The sequence below is a fragment of the Oncorhynchus keta genome, chromosome 13, assembly GCF_023373465.1.
Source record: "Oncorhynchus keta strain PuntledgeMale-10-30-2019 chromosome 13, Oket_V2, whole genome shotgun sequence".
In the NCBI taxonomy this organism is placed as follows: domain Eukaryota; kingdom Metazoa; phylum Chordata; class Actinopteri; order Salmoniformes; family Salmonidae; genus Oncorhynchus; species Oncorhynchus keta.
In genome coordinates, this window is record NC_068433.1 from 16,540,898 (window position 1) to 16,560,731 (window position 19,834).

At 40.6% G+C, this 19,834-nt stretch overlaps 1 protein-coding gene across 4 annotated transcripts in view; it reads right to left on the reverse strand.

Moving 5' to 3' along the window:
• Window positions 1-19,834, reverse strand: part of LOC118391962 (protein phosphatase 3 catalytic subunit alpha) — a 134,309-nt gene continuing 114,475 nt past the window's right edge. Inside the window, exons 9-15 of one of the 4 annotated variants that reach the window (XM_052459464.1) lie at window positions 17,478-17,603; window positions 16,609-16,680; window positions 12,169-12,195; window positions 9,918-10,002; window positions 9,114-9,211; window positions 5,355-5,384; window positions 1-2,058 (exon numbers count right to left, since the gene is read on the reverse strand). In XM_052459464.1, the coding sequence (XP_052315424.1) occupies window positions 1,865-2,058; window positions 5,355-5,384; window positions 9,114-9,211; window positions 9,918-10,002; window positions 12,169-12,195; window positions 16,609-16,680; window positions 17,478-17,603 (632 nt within the window). In that variant the 3' untranslated portion in view covers window positions 1-1,864. The remainder of the gene's footprint in view (window positions 2,059-5,354; window positions 5,385-9,113; window positions 9,212-9,917; window positions 10,003-12,168; window positions 12,196-16,608; window positions 16,681-17,477; window positions 17,604-19,834) is intronic. The other 3 variants (XM_052459465.1, XM_035783493.2, XM_035783494.2) reach the window with 3 other exon arrangements.

Consider the following 19,834-nt stretch of genomic DNA (forward strand, 5'->3'; position numbering starts at 1 on the left):
TTTAGAATGCAATACATTTTTTATTTAATATGTTTACATTGATTTTCAGTTCGCAGACTTGAAATCTGAGAAGAGGAAATTCTGGCTATTATCACACACAAAAAAACTGTTTCGTTAAGTTGAAATTCATGCACATGTTTTATTGAACAGTAATATAAAATACTTTTTCATAGTTGCGTGTGCATGCTTCATCTGCCAACTGTTTCAAAGTTAAATTACAAAAGCAAAGCTTCATGTCATGTAGTGAAATACTTGGGCATATTAGTTTTTTTTTTTTTTTAAAGGTCATGGAGTTTTTTGTTTGATTGATATACAAAGCAGAGTTCCAAATAATAACAATAATCCTAATAATCAAATGACACTTTCTGTGGCACGTGTACAAAACAGAACGACTGTCTTAACCGTTATATGACATTAACAGTTATCGTGCATTTTGAGTTCCACATGTTACCACAAACCTCACAAGAATGGTCAAACATACTAAATTTGACTATGTGCACTTACAAGTGCATGTTAAAAATATGATCTCTCCTCCATGTCAGATAATCAAATGCATCAATTTTAAAAGAAGTTGAGGGAAAAAGCATTATCATGATGTAATTTAATGAATGCCAGTATATGTTCACTAAGCGCACTACATTTCAAAACAGGCCCCGGCAGCCAAGGTATTCAATTAATTTATACATTTCCTTTGTTTGAGTTTATAAAACATGCATAGGCAGACACTTTTAGTTTGTCTTTTTTTTTTACACAATATCGGTTCTTTACGCTTACTTTGTTCGCAATACTTTAAAAAGAGAAATTAACATTCACAGAATTCCAGCAAGACACAATACAATCTCTATCCCCAAAAACATTTTTTTTATATTTGCAAATTATAGATAAATGTAAATTCCAGTTGTGAAATTTCCCCAAAAATAGATATTCATCACCAAGGTAATAATTAGCCATTATACAGAAATCCGGGTCAAAAGCACACACCAAATGAACCTGGGGTAAGCATAATCTGTACAGAACCATAAAACTTTAAAATGTTTGGCATTTCAACAAGGTTGCAACATTCTTTTTAAGACTGCCTAATTTATCTGAGAGCTATTTTATAAGAGTAGCAAAAAAAGTTATCAATAAATATTCTTTACTTAGTTTGTACACCCTTATGTTAAAAACATTTTTTTAATGTTCTGTCCTTTTTAGTGCTGTATTTTGTAAACGTACAATAGTTAGTAAGAAGTTACACAACATTTTCATATCCAGTAGAACAGGGCTCTCCAACCCTGTTCCTGGAGAGCTACAGTCCTGTTGGTTTTTACTCAAACCCTAATCTAGCACACCTGATTCTAATAATTAGCTGGTTGATGAGCTGAATCAGGTGAGATACAACTGGGGTCGTAGTGAAAACCTAGAGGAGGTTAATTCTCCAGGAACAGGGTTGGAGAGCCCTGCAGTAAAATGAGTGAGGGGCTTTCATAAAACATCTCCTTTAGGATCTCTTTCTCTTGGTCTCTCTCAGTCTCTCTCTCGTACTGAAGTACAGAATCAAGCACGTCATCACCAGCTTCGAGGAGGCCAAGGGCCCAAAAGAGTGAACAATGCGAAAAACTTTGTCGTTTCTACAAGTTATTTTTTTAAAGGCATACCCAAAGACTAGAGTCTCTCCTGCGGTTGTTGTACTGTAAGTGCCACTTCCTGTGAACACCACTTCCTGTAAGCGCATTCCTGATCTCGTCCCTCCCTTTTCTCCTCCACCCTGCTCTCTCCTCTATTCCGCCCTGTGGCAGACTGCGACGAGGAGGATGGTGGTATAACACCCCACCCTGGTCGCCACAGGCTGCCACCACCACCCGCTGCGGTGGAGTGTGCCCCTTCACTGGATGCTGCTGCTGCTGTCCTTGGCGTCCGTGCCATTGGTCTCCGAGGACAGAGCCTTGTTAAGGGAGTTGAGGCTGGCGTCGGAGGGGAGGCCGTCCCGCCTCGGGGGCATCCGCTCGTTGATGCGGTCCAGGCCCTTGGCCTCCTCAAAGCTGGTGATTTTGTGCTGTGGCGAGAAGCCCTTGATGGCTGGAGGATGGAGAGAGGGAGTGGGGGATGAGGGGAAAATTGATGGAGGGGTGATTTAGAGGTAGAGAACACGTGAAATATGAGGTTAGTTATTTCTGGTTCACATGCCGAAACACAGACACATCAATGTTTTGTTCAGCGTCAAGAATTCAACGTGAATCAAGTTATGTGATGACAGAATAACGAATGAAAATCTGTTTCTGAATTGGTTGGTTAAAACCATTGCACTGAATGGAAAAGTCACTTGATGGTTCGTAGCTGAGCAGAGGTCTAGTGGGTCAACCGACAGAAAACACACCATTTTAACATTATAAATAGTTATTTGTGGGGGGAAAAAAGCGATACTATTTTATCTACTTAGTGTTTTCATAGAAAGAACTACAGTATGAATGCAAGCTGAGTGTGTGTACACTGAATATACCAAACATTAGGAACACCTTCCTAATATTGAGTTGCACCTCCCCCTCCCTTTTGCTCTTAGAACAGCCTAAATTCATCGGGGCATGGACTCTACAAGGTGTCGAAAGCGTTCCACAGGGATGCTGGCCCATGTTGACTCCAATGCTTCCCAGAGTTGTGTCAAGTTGGCTGGATGTCCTTTGCGTGGTGGACCGTTCTTGATACACATGAGAAACTGTTGAGTGTGAAAAACCCAGCAGTGTTGCAGTTCTTTATACAGGTGCGCCTGGCACATACTACCATACCCTGTTCAAAGGCACTTAAATATTTTGACTTGCTCATTCACCCTCTGAATTACACAGGCTTAAGGCTTAAACATCCTTCTTTAACCTGTCTCCTCGCCTTCATCTACACTGATTAGAAGTGGATTCAACAAGTGACATCCGTAAGGGATCATAGCTTTCACCTGGATTCACCTGGTCAGTCTGTCTATATAGAGCAGGTGTTCTTAATGTTTTCTACACTCAGTGTAAATCTAATACAAGTCTAACTTCTTTCTGCTGAGAAATTTAACTTAGGTTAATAAATTATATTTTACTTTCACATACAATGTATAGGTGCAGTTAAATGTGTTGTTTTACAGGGTCGGCCACAGTATTTATGGCACCCCTGGAGCAAATGAGGGTCAAGTGCCTTGCTCAAGGGCACATCGGCGGATTGTTCACCTTGTTGGCTCAGTTATTCAAACCAGCAACCTTTCGGTTACTGGCCCAATGCTCTAACCACTAGGCTACCTGCTGCCCTTGTAAATGATGAATAACATATCCTATGTAGTTCATTCTGCCTTTTGAAGACAGCAGAGAACTATAATACAATCAATATGAACAATTCATTCGAATCAATTACAACACAATACCAACACCAATTACCATAATATCTCAATTATATAACCTGATTGACAAAAGGAATAGATAATCCGACTGAACTATAGGTGAGTGTCTGGTGCTGGAGGACAATAGGTTTTCATTGTGCCATTGCCTTTCAATCAAGGACAGATTTACAAAAAGTAAAAAACACTACTGATAAATCACATCATTGACTCAAACAGAAAAGTGTGTAAGTCAATTATGAGATGGAATTAAGCATTTTGACAATGACATGGGGAAAATAAATGTGTAACTTATTCAATGTGAAAGTGAATGTAGAGTAATGCGGAAGGAAATAGTGTAAAACAGTAAAAACAACAATGCTGCAGCTGATGCTCTCTCTTAAAATAAACCTAAAGATAACTGAGTGCATATTGAATAAGGGCACGATTAAAACACCTGAGGATCCCCAGGACCAGACCTCCCCACCACTGTACTATACAAACAAAACAAAAGGAAATGGAAAAAGATTTTCAAAAAAGAAGGAAAATAGAGTGAGGCCCACTAGACTGAAACATACAGTATACCACAAAAAGACTACACTCACATACATAGACACCAGAGGAGGCTGGTGGAAGGAGCTATAGGAGGACGGGCTCATTGTAATGGCTGGAATGGAATCAATGGAATGGTACTAAACACATCAAACACATGGTAACGACGTGTTTGACTCCGTTCCATTGATACCATTCCAGCCGTTACAATGAGCCCGTCCTCCTATAGCTCCTCCCACCAGCCTTCTCTGATAGACACTACTACAGAGGTACTTGGTGCTAATCACTTGTTAAGCCTGCTCAGAACATGCAGCAAATTACTAATAAGGGACAAGGGGGGTATAGTGGTTGTGGGCAGCTACATTTTCAGGAGATCCTTTTTTTGGATCAGGGGGCACCATTTTGGAGGAATTACCCATATTATGGAATTATGGGTGTAGAGAGAGGGGGCTGATGGTACTTGTAGTTGTGTTGCTGCATAGCACAGGTCAGTCACAGGTTATTAGCAGCTCAACAAAGAGAACAAGACACAGAGGAACCACAAGGAAAAAGAGGCAAAAAGAGTCTTGGGACTGATGCACGTAATCCTCTAGGGGGTGCTCAAGAGGAGTCGCTGAACAATTCCAACGTAAATAGCAGCTAGCCAACAAACCGCTATTTACTGCGTAGTTGAGGTTGTTCTTTGTTGCGTGGGTTTGTTTGACAATTTGCTTTGGAGTTAAAGTCCAATTTGGCTTTCAAAACTTTTGTTGGAAAAGCACATTTTGTTCCGATTTGTTTCTATCGAACGTACTGTATATTCGTGAAAAAACAAAGCACAACTGCATGTTGTTTCAAAGGGGAAAATCGAATGGCAAGACTGACTCCGTGGGTGAGTGGGTGCAATGGCATGGGGTGTGAAGATGCAGGTGTGCCATAATATCCTTGGTTGGTGTTTTTTTTTATAGAAACCTATGATTGGGCACTAGAGTCAATTCAGTCTGTAGCGCGGAAGATCTGCATTTTAGCGCGGTTTAAAATTCATAGGTCATTTCCAATAGAGCAGACACATGCAGCATTTACCGTGAATGCAGTCTCTGGCGAACATGATAGCATTGCCTTTAAATGTCAATCACGCTACAACACAGATCTTCTGCGCTACGGATTGAATCCAGCCCTAAACTAAAAACTTTGTGAGAGGGAGGGAGGGGAAGGGGGGCTACTGTATATCCTAGCAGGTTTAAAGAAAAGTCATGCACTTAATGTCTCACCACCTGACTGATATGAACTTTGTTCCCCTTTAAAACAAATGTCGCTTTTTTGTACTCCCCCCGTATATTTATTTGCAATATTTTTGGTCTGGTTTTGGTAAATTATTGTGTCACAATTTGTTAGACCAAACACCCAACACACTCTGTAACAAGCTACGGCAAAAAGGATGAAAACTCCCATGTCTATTGCGATAAGAAGCAACAGAGAGGGCTGCCGGCCTATTTACCTTCATCTGCCTCAATAGCCTCAATAGTAGCTGAAGAGAAGAAGACGGGGGTTGTAAAACGAATGAGAAGGAAGGTGAGCAGCGAGGAATTCATTTGGTTTTCCCAACCGATCAATGAGCAGCAAAAAGAGAGAGCCAATGCAAAGACAACAATGTTAAAAAAACTCTCCGTGTTTTTGGGACAGAGGCAACACATGGATGGAAGCAAAAAGAGGGGAAGAGGAGGAGGAGGAGGGACTAGGCGGGTGTGTTAAGACGGACAAAGGAGGAAGGGAGCAGGAAACAAGAAAGGGGATAGACGGAATGGAGCCAGTCAAATACCCATTGTAGACAAATGTGTGGTGTGCTGGTATTTTGAGCTTTGTAAAAAACGTCACCCGTGTTTGAGAAAGGGACAAGAAGCGGTGCTGGACGAATATAGACAATGGACGTCTGGAAGGGGGACACCGTGACAAGTAGGACTGGAGTGGGTTTACAATAGTGATTATCAAAGGGGAACAGTGGATGTCTGACGTATCTTCACTCAACAAACTACACACTTGGACGGGGGTGACATGAGGCTTGTTTCACAGGAGTTGGGGTACAGTACATAAAGACGTGTGAGTGAAAACAGAGACAACTCTGCCAAAGTCAAGAATGCGGCTGCAACTGAACAACCGAGACCAAGTAAAATAAAATAAAAAGTTGAAGAACTCTTCAAATGTTCTCGTAAACAGCTATCTAGAACTGTAGCGCAGCCACGTCTTCTGATATGAACCGTCAAAAGAGCAGACGCCAATGATGCATTTTAAAATTTGCAGGACTTTGATACACTTACCACTTACCGTACAAATCCTTCTGTTTTATAGCAATACTTATCACCAGAAATACAGAAATGACTCTGTAGTCAGGCGGTGCACAAACAGACAAATAAATGGGTACGAGTTGCACTGCAAATAAACAAATACTCAGCAGCTACAGCTCTACACTTGAACAGGTGTGTGTTGCTATTGAGTTATAACACAGTACATAATGCACAGGGGAGAGACGTACACACACAGGTAAGTTATAAGGAGGTCCAAATGAAATCAAGTGGTTGATGGATTGCACAACATTGCAGTAGAAGCACATTGCAGACTGTCTGAACAATAGGAGCCTATGGTGAGCTGTGATTCTACCAATGCCGCGACAGAAAATCTCTCGAACGTCACTCTGCCTCCCAAAATGGCTCCTCCTCGCTGCTGCCTCTCCATTGGATGGCTTTGGCCCATCGTTGCCTCACTGGGAACTACATGGTTGTTCCTATGCAGTCCGAATCCACAATAGAGGTATATGCATCGGTGTGTGCGTGTGTTTGCGATAGAGATATAGAAGGGCAAACATGTAGAATTTCTGTGGTCAACTTCAGGAAAAGTGAACCCAGAAATAGTGAACCCAGAAATAGAGTGTCAGATGAGAGCAGTTAAGGTTAGAAAACAATACTCTGTAGGCCTACAGTGATTCCTCTTTTAAAAGTTGCTAGCTTACGCCGTGGGACTTAGAGGTCATTTGTGGTTTAGTACGGTACCCTGAGTCACCACTTCATTGCTCCAGACCAGTGCAAGGGGGAGTTAGAGCACTGATTATATTTTTGGGTCCTACTGTGTCTCTAACTAACGATGAATGGGCGACATAAACCTAAATACAAACTGATAATTGTACACAACTTCAGTATTACTTACTAAAACTGTTGCTACACTAAGGTTTTTATTATTTTATTTTGTTAGGATTATTTTGCTCTTACTGTAGTACTGTAGGCGACTCCTGACCGGTCACGTTGTACAGCGCCTGAGTGGTGCAACGGTCTGAGACACTGCATACTGTAGCAGTGCAAGCTGTGTTGTTACAGGTTCAATACATGTGCCGGGCTCAACTGGGAGACCCATGAGATGACTGTAGATTTTTGTTTTTTCTCCCTCTAAAAACAGAAATAAATCATTCTAAATAACAAACTGGCTTTATTTACAAATTAGTAACAATGTCTCACCCCATGTTCAAAAATGGCCAAGATCTCCAAAATATCATTACTTTTTAAACAAAGCGATTATTATTATTATTAATGAATTTAGAATGATATAAAAGCCCCTTAGATATTCTCACAGATTCTAATGGAAAATGCCCCTTAGATTAGAATCTTCCAATCCTCTAAATGTAATTATTGGCGGAGACTCACGTCATTGAAAAAAATATTTTTAGATATATTGTAGGCCTACCATAGGCAAAATGAGTATTGGTTACACTACAATTAGGGTGTGGAAATGTTATGCCCCTTACATATTAATTTAGATTTCTCTAATCCTCTTATGCTGTAGCCTACTCCCGACCGTCACGTTGTACAGCTTAATATTTCCCATTCTATCCTAACGGAAACCCTGAGGGTTTAGTTTTTAGTTTTTCTCGGAATAGAAACACCATGATATTAATCCAATGAATTAAGCCAAATTTCTTACAATCAATCCCATGTACTATGTTATTACAAAAAAGGTTTTAAATTCTCTAGTATTGTCAATATGGGAGATTATCAAATGCTTATCAAAGTTGCCCTCTGGTGGTCAAACTATTAATGTAAAAAATGGCTGACAATTAAATAACGTGCCATAGAATGCTGCAGCAGCCCGCAAGGTGTGCTGCAGTATGACACAACATTTAAAGGAGGAACCACTGTACATACTAAAACAACTGACAGAAAAACTGACAGAGGAGACAAACGGACCAAGAGAGCCTGAAGAGAGGAGAGTGAAGTTGTTTGGATTTCTGCCTTGTTTGTGGATGACAAGGTGGACAATATTGATCCCCTTACATCCACAGTTGTTTATGTCAATTCCAATTCATCTGAATCGTAGTCGATCCTTAGCCTCCCTGACTTCTTAGAAATTACTTACAATTTGTAAAATCAAGGTCCACGTTTTTGTTCTATAGAACATAAATAGAAATTCTAAATTGGCTATGTTGTAGCCCGATTCAGTGGGTAGATTATTCAATTCGACTCATCATCTTTGGGAGAAATGTCTTCCCTGTGGAAAAGCATATTTTAATGCTAGTCTGTCACGTAAAGGAGATCGATCGATCGTCAGACTGGTTTTGGGAGTGTTTGGAATTCAACATGGGAGGGTGAATTCTACAATATTCTCACAAAACACTGCTGACAGAATACTTGCACAACAGATAATACCTGTGGTTTCTAGGGAGAGACGAGAAAGAAGAAAACACAGACAATATTTGAGATATAACCAGTAGATTGCAGAGAGAAAGGTGGAGAGAGGGGGGTAAGGAAAGCAAGACAGCATTAGAGGAGACAATGGGGACATAGAGGGTCAATTTCTAACATTTAATATCTGTATTATCTAAAGCCACTCCAAGGGGTGCACATTTTGGTTTTTGCCCTAGCACTACACAGCTGATTCAAATAAAGCTTTATGATGAGTTGATTATTTAATCAGCTGTTTAGTGCTAGGGTAAATAACAAGATGTGCACCTCTTGGGGTCCCCAGAACTGAGTTTGAGGAAACGCTGACCCACAGGTAGTTACATAGTATTTACCACTGCTGCAACTGTGTTCTGTGACATAAAAGTCATATAAAATATAGCAGGTTTAATTATAGACACCCCCCCCCACCCAAACGGCTCAATAAGTTTCAGGTCTTTAAAGTAGATGTACTGCTAATAAAATCTTATATATAACAGTGTGAGGGGTGTTGTGGGCTGGACATGGAGGTCCAGGGCGTTTGTTGTGGGGTTTACCATTCTGGAGCTTCTCCTTGCCCCCGGACAGCACTCCACTGGGCAGCATGCCGGTGGGGGTCAGCCCCTTCAGTGTCAACACACTTTCACTCTCCTCCCTGCAGGGACAACAAACAAACAAATGACACAAAGTTCAGATAGAAATATAGCCCCTAGAACATGTAGGCCTTATAGCAAGCTCATTCCTGCACGTGAAAAACACATTAAGCAACGTTCAGATGGAAATATAGCATGCAGAACTGATGCGTTCATGTGAAATAGTGTTTCTCAAGTCTCACGTACTCCCAACATCACACATTGTTATTCTAGCCAGTGGAGGCTGCTGAGGGGAGGACGGCTCATAATAATGGCTGGAACGGATTTAATGGAATGGCATCAAACACATGGAACAATGGTATTTGATACCATTCCACCAATTCCGTCCCAACCATTACCATGAGCCCGTTCTCCCCAATTAAGGTGCCACCAATGTCCTGTGTTCCTAGCCCTATACTAGCACACATGATTCAACAAATGTATCTGATTTCTCAATGTTTATGAAAGTTACTGCTCCTATTGCTCCCCAATTGGTAGTTATAGTCTTGTCCCATCGGTGCAACTCCCGTACGGACTTGTCTGTGCCCGGTGGGTTGTTATTAAGACCTGTTTATGTAGACATTTTTTATGTAAAACGGCATTCCTGTAATGTACAATGTACTGACTTCTGCCTAGGATCATGTAACTGGGCACATATGATAAAATACATAAACATTGGTATAATGGAAATGCACACCTAGACTTACAGCGATGATTCCTAATAAATACCTTAGGACAGAGAATACCCTCGCCATCTTGCCAATGGCACGGATCTTGTTCCTGATGACCTCCTTGCGTGCAGAGGCTGTGGCACCTATAACACACGCACGCACGCAGTTCTCAGGGTCAGACAGTCAGGCTGTTTCAAACCATCACAACATGTCTGCTTATCTGGGTGAGGAATTTTCTTTAAGGTGAGTTCATTACTAGTAAAACTTAACACTAAGTTGTGTTTTGTGTGTCTAAGTAGAGTACATGTTTGAGTGACTACCACTGATACAAAGGAATTGTTTCCTAACTGTTTAGTTGACATTTATTTGACACTTGAATCATTTAGCAAATGTTTTTTGCACAGGAGTGTCATATCACATCAAAATACACTATTGTAGTATTGAAGTTCAAAGTAAAACCAACCCGAACCAGGACTTTGAATCTCACTCCACCACTGCGATTCCCTGGTTATGTCTTAGTATGAAAGGCATTCTGAGAAAGAGATGAAGCTTGGTGTTCGATGCATCAGCACCAATAGCCTGTCTAGAGTGACCCTGTAGGCATCAATCGATAAAGTACTCCCTCAAACACTCTGCCTGGCCTAATCAGACATTGAAAAGCACTGCAGATGACCTGCTATCAATTCCCTTTGCTAGGACTACTGTTTAATCTGCCATTGCTTTGTGAGGCCCGTGTTATATAATGGTTCTGAACGTACAAGGTGTAAACAATCTAAAACTGTCATTTTACATGGTCGTGTTCAGTTGGCACGGACTGGAAGAAAACATTTCAACAGAGATAAATGGGGAGGTACTATTTGAAAGAAACGCTTGTTTTAATTTTCTGTTGCAAAAAGTGTTTCTACGGTGTGCCCTAATGAACATCACCCATGTTTCTATTTCTGCTTGGAGAAGAAGAATATAGCTTGGTCAAGAATATAGCCTGGTGAAGAATATAGCCTGGTGAAGAATATAGCCTGGTGAAGAATATAGCCTGGTCTAGAATATAGCCTGATGAAGAATATAGCCTGGTCTAGAATATAGCCTGGTGAAGAATATAGCCTGGTCTAGAATATAGCCTGGTCTAGAATATAACCTGGTCTAGAATATAGCCTGGTCTAGAATATAGCCTGGTGAAGAATATAGCCTGGTGAAGAATATAGCCTGATGAAGAATATAGCCTGGTCTAGAATATAACCTGGTCTAGAATATAGCCTGGTGAAGAATATAGCCTGGTGAAGAATATAGCCTGGTCTATAATATAGCCTGGTCTATAATATAGCCTGGTCTAGAATATAGCCTGGTCTAGGAGCTTGTATGTTGTGACAGGATGACATTTGTGACCCAGCTTGGAAAGTGGTAGTGAGGTGGAGTGTGAGAGACGGAAATGAATACAAGTGCTTGGAAATATATGGAGAGAGAAGAATGAGTATGCACATAACAGTGAGAGACTCTAGTGGAGTGTGTTCCCTTGGTCGGACCACTAGGGACAGTACTGAGTATCCCATCTTCTCACATTGAGCTACAGCTAGCTGGACTTTTGGGCATTCTACACAGGAAAGAGGCGAAGCATATCGAGGACTGACTACCCTGCACTGTTTCTATTGAAGCTATAGGCTAACGCTAATTCACTCAAGTGCAGATAACCGTACTGCAGGTTCGCTGAAAATGTTTAAGCTATGTTTAAGTTACCAGTATTGAAGCCAACACACCGTGCAAGCTGTTCACCACTCAAAACTATACCAGTCTGTTAAAATACTGTGTGACACTTTATTTGGATAGTCCATCTGTAGATGCTCTACAGACTATCAATAGCATTTACACTAACTATCTACTAACCCTAACCTTAACCCTTATCCTAACACTAAACTTAACCCTAACCCATATTCTAACCATAACCGTAACCCTAGCAAGCAGTTGCTTATCAACAGATAGTTTGTTAATATTATAACCATCGGAAGACCATCAATAGATGGAACATTTGGACTATCCAAAAAGTGACCCAATACTGTATAGTGTCAACATTCTGAGTGAACCTACAGTGCAGTTGACCTTTACCTGCAATTGATTGAATTTTGGTGCATGTCTAAATTCCATATTTTTATAGATTGATTATATATTCTATTTTTACTGATAAATATCAATAACCAAACTGAGCATAAATGTTACAACACATTTACGTCTTGGGTTAGTTAATTGGCTCCCAAAATGCATGTGCAAGAGCAAGCACCAGCACAAAGGTATATTGGCGGTAGAGCTGAGGGTTGTACCTTTCTTGGGGACATATATTAGTTGTCCTTCTCAAGAACACCCCCAGAAGAGAACAGAAAAGACAAGAGAGATCAGTGAATGGCAGAAGAATGACAGAGGAAGCCAAGGAGGAGGAAGAGGAGGTGGAGAGGAAAGAGAGGAAAGGCAAACACACACCCATCAAGGATAAAGAAAAGCAATGGCTTAAAACAAAACTCTGAAAAACAGAAAAGAAGAGAGACAAATTAGATGCGGTAACCACGGAAATAATGAAGTGACACAGCATCGGCGAGGGGGAGAGACATGAGAGAGAGACCTAGATGAGAGAAGAGAAACAAATAAATAAATAACGCAAAGAATATGAACATCAACACAATGAATATTAAGCTACTGAAGAAAGACAGTGAAGGAAAGAAAATGAGGAAATGATGAGATGTTAGTCACCAGGGCTGTGAGTGACTAAGAAGTGTCTGTCAGCTATCAACGTTAGGGTCAAGGGTTCGAATCATTCTCCTATAACACACCACTTCCTGCCACACAGGAACAGGATATGACCTATGTTCACTGCTTTATGTTCACTACATACTTCAGTCTAAGACTGCCATCATTCAAGTCATTTGTAGTGACGTCAAAATGAGGGGCGCTGTTCAAATCAAAGTCATCAGCGATTGGATTATCTCTAACAAATCAGAGTATCAAAGCCAATGACACATTTTCAAAATGCCGCTTTAACCACATGTGTTCTGGCTCTCGCCCAACCCATCGGTTTCTCGGACCAATCAGAATGGTCAGAATGTGTCTGTGTCCTTGGAATCTTCGGGGAAGTACTCAGGTTGATGTGGTGCAGCGTTTGGCCGGAGCAGGAAGTTTTGGCAGCCAGGCAAACCAGTGTTAGAGTCAAGGGTTAGAAGCCATTTTCTATAACACGCCACTTCCTGCCATACAGGAACAGGATATGACCTAAGCATTCCTTCCCCCTCCCTATAGAGTTATGGTAACGTGTGTGACTTTGGTAAATAAGAGACGGGATGGAGTATTTAGGGTTTATTGTTCCAAACCATCTCTACCATCTCTACCTAGACAATGCCATTATGTTTTACAACACTGGTCACCAACCTTTTCTGAGCCAAAATCACTTTCGCAGTCAAAAAGAAAGCCGAGATCTACCGCTCAGATTTTTTTTCAACATGACTTAAACAATGTCACATTAACCTAATAAAAACTATTCTGTAGGAATTGTTTGGGCAGTAGGCCTAATATACAGTACCAGTCAAAAGTTGACACACTTACTCATTCCATTTCTTTTCAATAAAAAAAAATCTAACTATTTTCTACATTGTAGAATAATAGTGAAGAAATCAAAACTATGAAATAACACATGGAATCATGTAGTAACCAAAAAAATGTTAAACAAATCAAAATATATTTTAGATTCTTCAAAGTAGCCACCCTTTGCCTTGATGACAGCTTTGCACACTATTGGCATTCTCTCAACCAGTACACTGATAAGCTGTAGAAAGAATATATACATTTATAAGACTTGTTCATAAAATAGAGAATTGTTCATAACCCTGCTATGTGCGGATAGTACGCATCCCCTTCCCATCAAGAATGGTCTACCACATAGCCAGGGTTAAACGAATCTTGAAGGCAATGCAAAAAAAAAAAAGAAAACAAAAAAGAGACATAAGTTCTAAATGAGAGGCGACAAGTATAAAGCTCTTGATGCTGGAATGATGAAAATATCTCTAAAACCAAGAGAGGAATTGCAAAAAACTCAAAGAAAAAAACTAAGCAACCGTCTTTTGCACCAAGTACACCAAGTGTTCGGAGAAAATCAAAGCAATCCTGAAGAAGCACTGGCATATTCTGCAATCAGACCAAAAAATTCATAGACACCTCTTCAAGGAACCCCCACTGGTGGTCTATAAGCGTGGTCGCGATATTGGAGATAGCTTGGTGAGATCAGACATGCCCCCTGAGCCCACTCAGACACTCTCGACACCAATTCCAAATGGGAACTACAAATTTGGCTCATACGCCCAGTGCAATACCACTATAAAAACATCCTTCTTCAGACACCCACATACAGGTCGAAAAATCACTGTTAGGGGCATCATCTCATGCAAGACCAAGGGAAAAATCTACCTCATCACCTGTTTATGTGGAAAAGCCTACGTAGGACAAACGAAAAGACAATTAAAACAACGCAGAGCTGAACACCGCAGCTCAATCAGGTGTAAGAACATTGACTATCCAGTAGCAGCTCACTTTGTTGAAGCTAACCATCCAATCTCCTCCCTCAAATACACAGGCATTGAGCATGTTGCTCTATCAAGGAGAGGTAACATCGAGATCATCCTACTACTAAGGGAGGCTTACTGGATATCCTATCTAAAACATTGACCCCTAGTGGTCTGAATATTGACTTTGATCTCAGGCCCTTCATATGAACAATTGTCTCTTTTATGAACAAGTCTTATAAATTGATATATTCTTTCTACAGCTTATCAGCGTACACCCAACATGTTCCCCCTGTTGTTGATGCTTATGATTCATTATGGTTGAACCAAAAGATTACATGTAACAAAACAAAATAGAAAACAATTAAATATGTGAAATTTAATTGAACAATAATGTATGTTGAGGCTAATATTATGTACAATATTCAAATCTGCTTCCATATGATAACAATAGCCAATATATTCAATATGCCATAAACTATTATTTTTTAACAGTTTCCCTCAATTCATTCAAATTAACTTATTAATTATGACACATCCCTCACTATTGTCATTGGTTGCACTAATTGCACTGTTTGCCTACATAACCTGGTTCAAGCATTCATGACATTACCCTGAAGAAGGCACAGTGATGCCCAAACGTTGCTGATTTACTCAATAAATTACTGGGAGTTTATATATTGAGTGTGCGACTCTTTATTTTTGATAGTTTATAGTTAATTCGCCGTTAGTCAGCACCTCCACCTAAAATATTTTTTTCTGGGTGTGTGCCAGCCCTTGTTTTTTTATTCGAATAGTGTTGAAAAAAAAACAGTGACAGTGTAAAATAAAAACTTAAACATGAACTCACTCATAAAAACTGCAGCTCTTTGACAGTCTCTCTGTGGTCATGGTTTTAAAAGTTATTCTGTCGGCTAGAATCAAACTTAGCTGTAGCCAGGGTCGTGGAAGCTCTGTCGGAGCAGTGATTTTGAGCTATCTGATTGGCCAGCACAGAAGTCGCACGCAATTTAGCCACAGATCTCCCAGTTTTCCTGGGTAGGTAGAGTTTGTCTTTTCACAAAAATGAAAAGACAATTGTCTAGAATGTGTTCACTTTTGTAACAAACACACATAGTAGATAATAACCACAACTGAGTTACATAGTGGCTAATAGCTATCCTCCAACATAGTGTGTGTGTGTGTGTGTGTGTGTGTGTGTGTGTGTGTGTGTGTGTGTGTGTGTGTGTGTGTGTGTGTGTGTGTGTGTGTGTGTGTGTGTGTGTGTGTGTGTGTGTGTGTGTGTGTGTGTGTCCGTCCGTCCGTCCGTCCGTCCATGCGGGCATCTTGCACTGTCATGTTTCTACTGTGGATCCAAAGAAAGTATATGCCAAATGTATGTGTTGAGCTGATGATGTTCCATTGGTAGATTTTGCCCTCTAGTGGAAGTATAGTCAATCACAGAGAGAAAGTCAATGCTCATTTTTTTATTTTATTTTTTACCTTTATTTAACTAGGCAAGTCAGTTAAGAAAAAAATCTTATTTTCAATGACAGCCTAGGAACAGTGGGTTAACTGCCTGTTCAGGGGTAGAACAGCAGATTTGTACCTTGTCAGCTCAGGGATTTGAACTTGCAACCTTTCAGTTACTAGTCCAACACTCTAACCACTAGGCTACCCTTCCTTCCTCCCTTGCCTGACCCGTCCTTCCTCCCTTGCCCTATAGACTACCACAGTATGAGTCATAATACACAGTATGAGTCATAATACCCATACAACATAGCGGTTTAACAGGGACATTGTCATTTTTAGTTTTTCCACCATACATTTTTCCAATAGGGGATTTTAGAGACACAACATGAGGGCTGTGTTCCGTGTAGGCTTATTATCCTGGCGTGACATTTTGATAACCATGTAAATATATCTCAGACAAGGTGACTTTTAAAACAATTGGAACCATTTCCCTGTTTGACCACTAGGTTTTATGGGTATTATGACAACTCAACATTGGGGCTCTATTCCCCATTCTCCAATCATTCCAATACTCATATAGAGTGAAGTCAGCAATGTCATGTCATTAGATCTTGCTTTTTAGCTTTTGCTTAAATTACATTTGAATACAGTTTTGGAGTGAAACAGAGAGGGAGCACCTGCGAGAAAGGGAATTGGGCTAATCTAACCTGTCGTGGCAACATGAGAGGAAATAGTACCAGTCAATGGCACACCACACAGACTTACCATCGATCTCCTCGTCTGTCGTCAGCTCATCATTGGAGCAGATGCTTAACACGTTAACCAGCATCTCAGTGACTAGAGAGAGAGAGAGAGGGAGAGAGACAGAAAGGAAGGGGGGAAGAGAGAGAGAAAAACAGGAAGGGGGTGGGGAGAGAGAGAAAGAAAGAAACACAGAGAGAGAGAGAAGACATAAGGGAGAGAGGAAGGAAGGGAGTGTGAGGGAGAGCTAGTACAAGCTAATAGAATGTGAGCCATGTCTAAAATGTGACATCCAACTACAGTGTTTGGGGAATGGTTTGGGGTGTTTCCACATTTAACTACACTCCAGTGGTGAACAGAGAGATGAGGGGAGGGTTGTGTAAGTGGGAGTGGGGTCTTGGATAACTCATAGTTTACACATTGATTAAATTAAACAGAGAATGTAAATTGTAACTTGTCATGCTACTTTAGTACAGTAGATGTCAGCAGCATGTGACTGGGTGTGCTGAAGATTAAAGTGGATGTATGTCACCTTCAGCCTTATGACACATTATACTAAAATACATGCAGTCAAAGATACCGTAAATTCCTTTTGACAACCTTGTGGCGTTATGCTGAATGACATTTGATGTGATAATTGTTAAGGACACATCTCATTTGATATTTTTGGCTGATACGTTAGGCATGACTATATCCACATATACCACTGGGTGTGATAATTGGTCATCTCTATTGCTATTTCTAGTTGTTGTGTTGTTAGGCATGTTTATAGCCACATATAACACTGCATGGGAGTCCTAATAACAGCCACAACAACACTTTCCTAAATGTATTAAATTGACTTGAACTTCACATTTGACAGGGTTGTCAATGTGTGGGTGTGTCCCGCTCACCTTTCTCCCCGACAAAGGGGAGGGACCAGGTGAAGACATCCATGAAGTTGGGCAGCCAGTAGGGGTGAGGTGAGCAGTTGAACTGCCTGATGTTCATCACGTTGTTCTCATACTTCAGTACTGCAGCTGTAGGGAATAGGCAAAGACATCATTTAGATGAACTTAAAAAAAGATGTACTGGTTACTTCAGCCATTTAAGATTCATTACCAAAAAAATGAGGTAATTGATTTCCTCCACATTTTTGAGTAAGTACTTATTCAGGGATGTGAAACACTGTATGTTGCAGACAGAAATAGAATGAATAGAGATGACATGATTCTATTCTATCTGAAGACAATCATTTCGGTTCTACTTGATACATTTCTTTCTGTAATTTTACATCCTTCGGAACAGGCCCATGGAGAGGTGTTTTAAAGGAACATTTCAAACATTTACAACTTCATATTCATCATTTCTACTACTACCCAAACATCAACATAGGTGAAAATGGCGCGTTTCTATGTTTTGAAGTAAAAAACAGAGGAATGACATCGGTGTCCATCATGTGATTTCAACCAATTATGAGTAGGCGTTGCCTACTAACTGGTTGATGATGTAATTGGAAACACGCATCTTCCTTTATTTTATTTTCTACAATACATAGAAATGTGCCATTTTCATATAGCCTATGTTGGTGTTGGGGTGGTGCTGGAGATTATGAATATGAAGTAGAAAAATTGTGAAATTTCATCTGACACAACCCATGTCGGTATCACGCCAGGTGCACAGTGCTTCCTCCAACACATTGGTGCGGCTAGCTTCCGGGTTAAGTGGACAGTGTGTCAAGAAGGACGCACAGCTCTCGACCTTCGCCTCTCCCGAGTCCATACGGCTGTTGCAGTGATGAAATAAGACTAACTACCAATTGGATACCACGAAATTGGGGAGAATTTTTTAAAAATATAAAAATATATATATACACTGCTCAAAAAAATAAAGGGAACACTAAAATAACACATCCTAGATCTGAATGATCTTATTAAATAGTTTTTTCTTTACATACAGTGCCTTGCGAAAGTATTCGGCCCCCTTGAACTTTGCGACCTTTTGCCACATTTCAGGATTCAAACATAAATATATAAAACTGTATTCTTTTGTGAAGAATCAACAACAAGTGGGACACAATCCTGAAGTGGAACAACATTTATTGGATATTTCAAACTTTTTTAACAAATCAAAAACTGAAAAATTGGGCGTGCAAAATGATTCAGCCCCTTTACTTTCAGTGCAGCAAACTCTCTCCAGAAGTTCAGTGAGGATCTGTGAATGATCCAATGTTGACCTAAATGACTAATGATGATAAATACAATCCACCTGTGTGTAATCAAGTCTCCGTATAAATGCACCTGCACTGTGATAGTCTCAGAGGTCCGTTAAAAGCGCAGAGAGCATCATGAAGAACAAGGAACACACCAGGCAGGTCCGAGATACTGTTGTGAAGAAGTTTAAAGCCGGATTTGGATACAAAAAGATTTCCCAAGCTTTAAACATCCCAAGGAGCACTGTGCAAGCGATAATATTGAAATGGAAGGAGTATCAGACCACTGCAAATCTACCAAGACCTGGCCGTCCCTCTAAACTTTCAGCTCATACAAGGAGAAGACTGATCAGAGATGCAGCCAAGAGGCCCATGATCACTCTGGATGAACTGCAGAGATCTACAGCTGAGGTGGGACACTCTGTCCATACGACAACAATCAGTCGTATATTGCACAAATCTGGCCTTTATGGAAGAGTGGCAAGAAGAAAGCCATTTCTTAAAGATATCCATAAAAAGTGTTGTTTAACGTTTGCCACAAGCCACCTGGGAGACACACCAAACATGTGGAAGAAGGTGCTCTGGTCAGATGAAACCAAAATGTAACTTTTTGGCAACAATGCAAAACGTTATGTTTGGCGTAAAAGCAACACAGCTCATCACCCTGAACACACCATCCCCACTGTCAAACATGGTGGTGGCAGCATCATGGTTTGGGCCTGCTTTTCTTCAGCAGGGACAGGGAAGATGGTTAAAATTGATGGGAAGATGGATGGAGCCAAATACAGGACCATTCTGGAAGAAAACCTGATGGAGTCTGCAAAAGACCTGAGACTGGGACGGAGATTTGTCTTCCAACAAGACAATGATCCAAAACATAACGCAAAATCTACAATGGAATGGTTCAAAAATAAACATATCCAGGTGTTAGAATGGCCAAGTCAAAGTCCAGACCTGAATCCAATCGGGAATCTGTGGAAAGAACTGAAAACTGCTGTTCACAAATGCTCTCCATCCAACCTCACTGAGCTCGAGCTGTTTTGCAAGGAGGAATGGGAA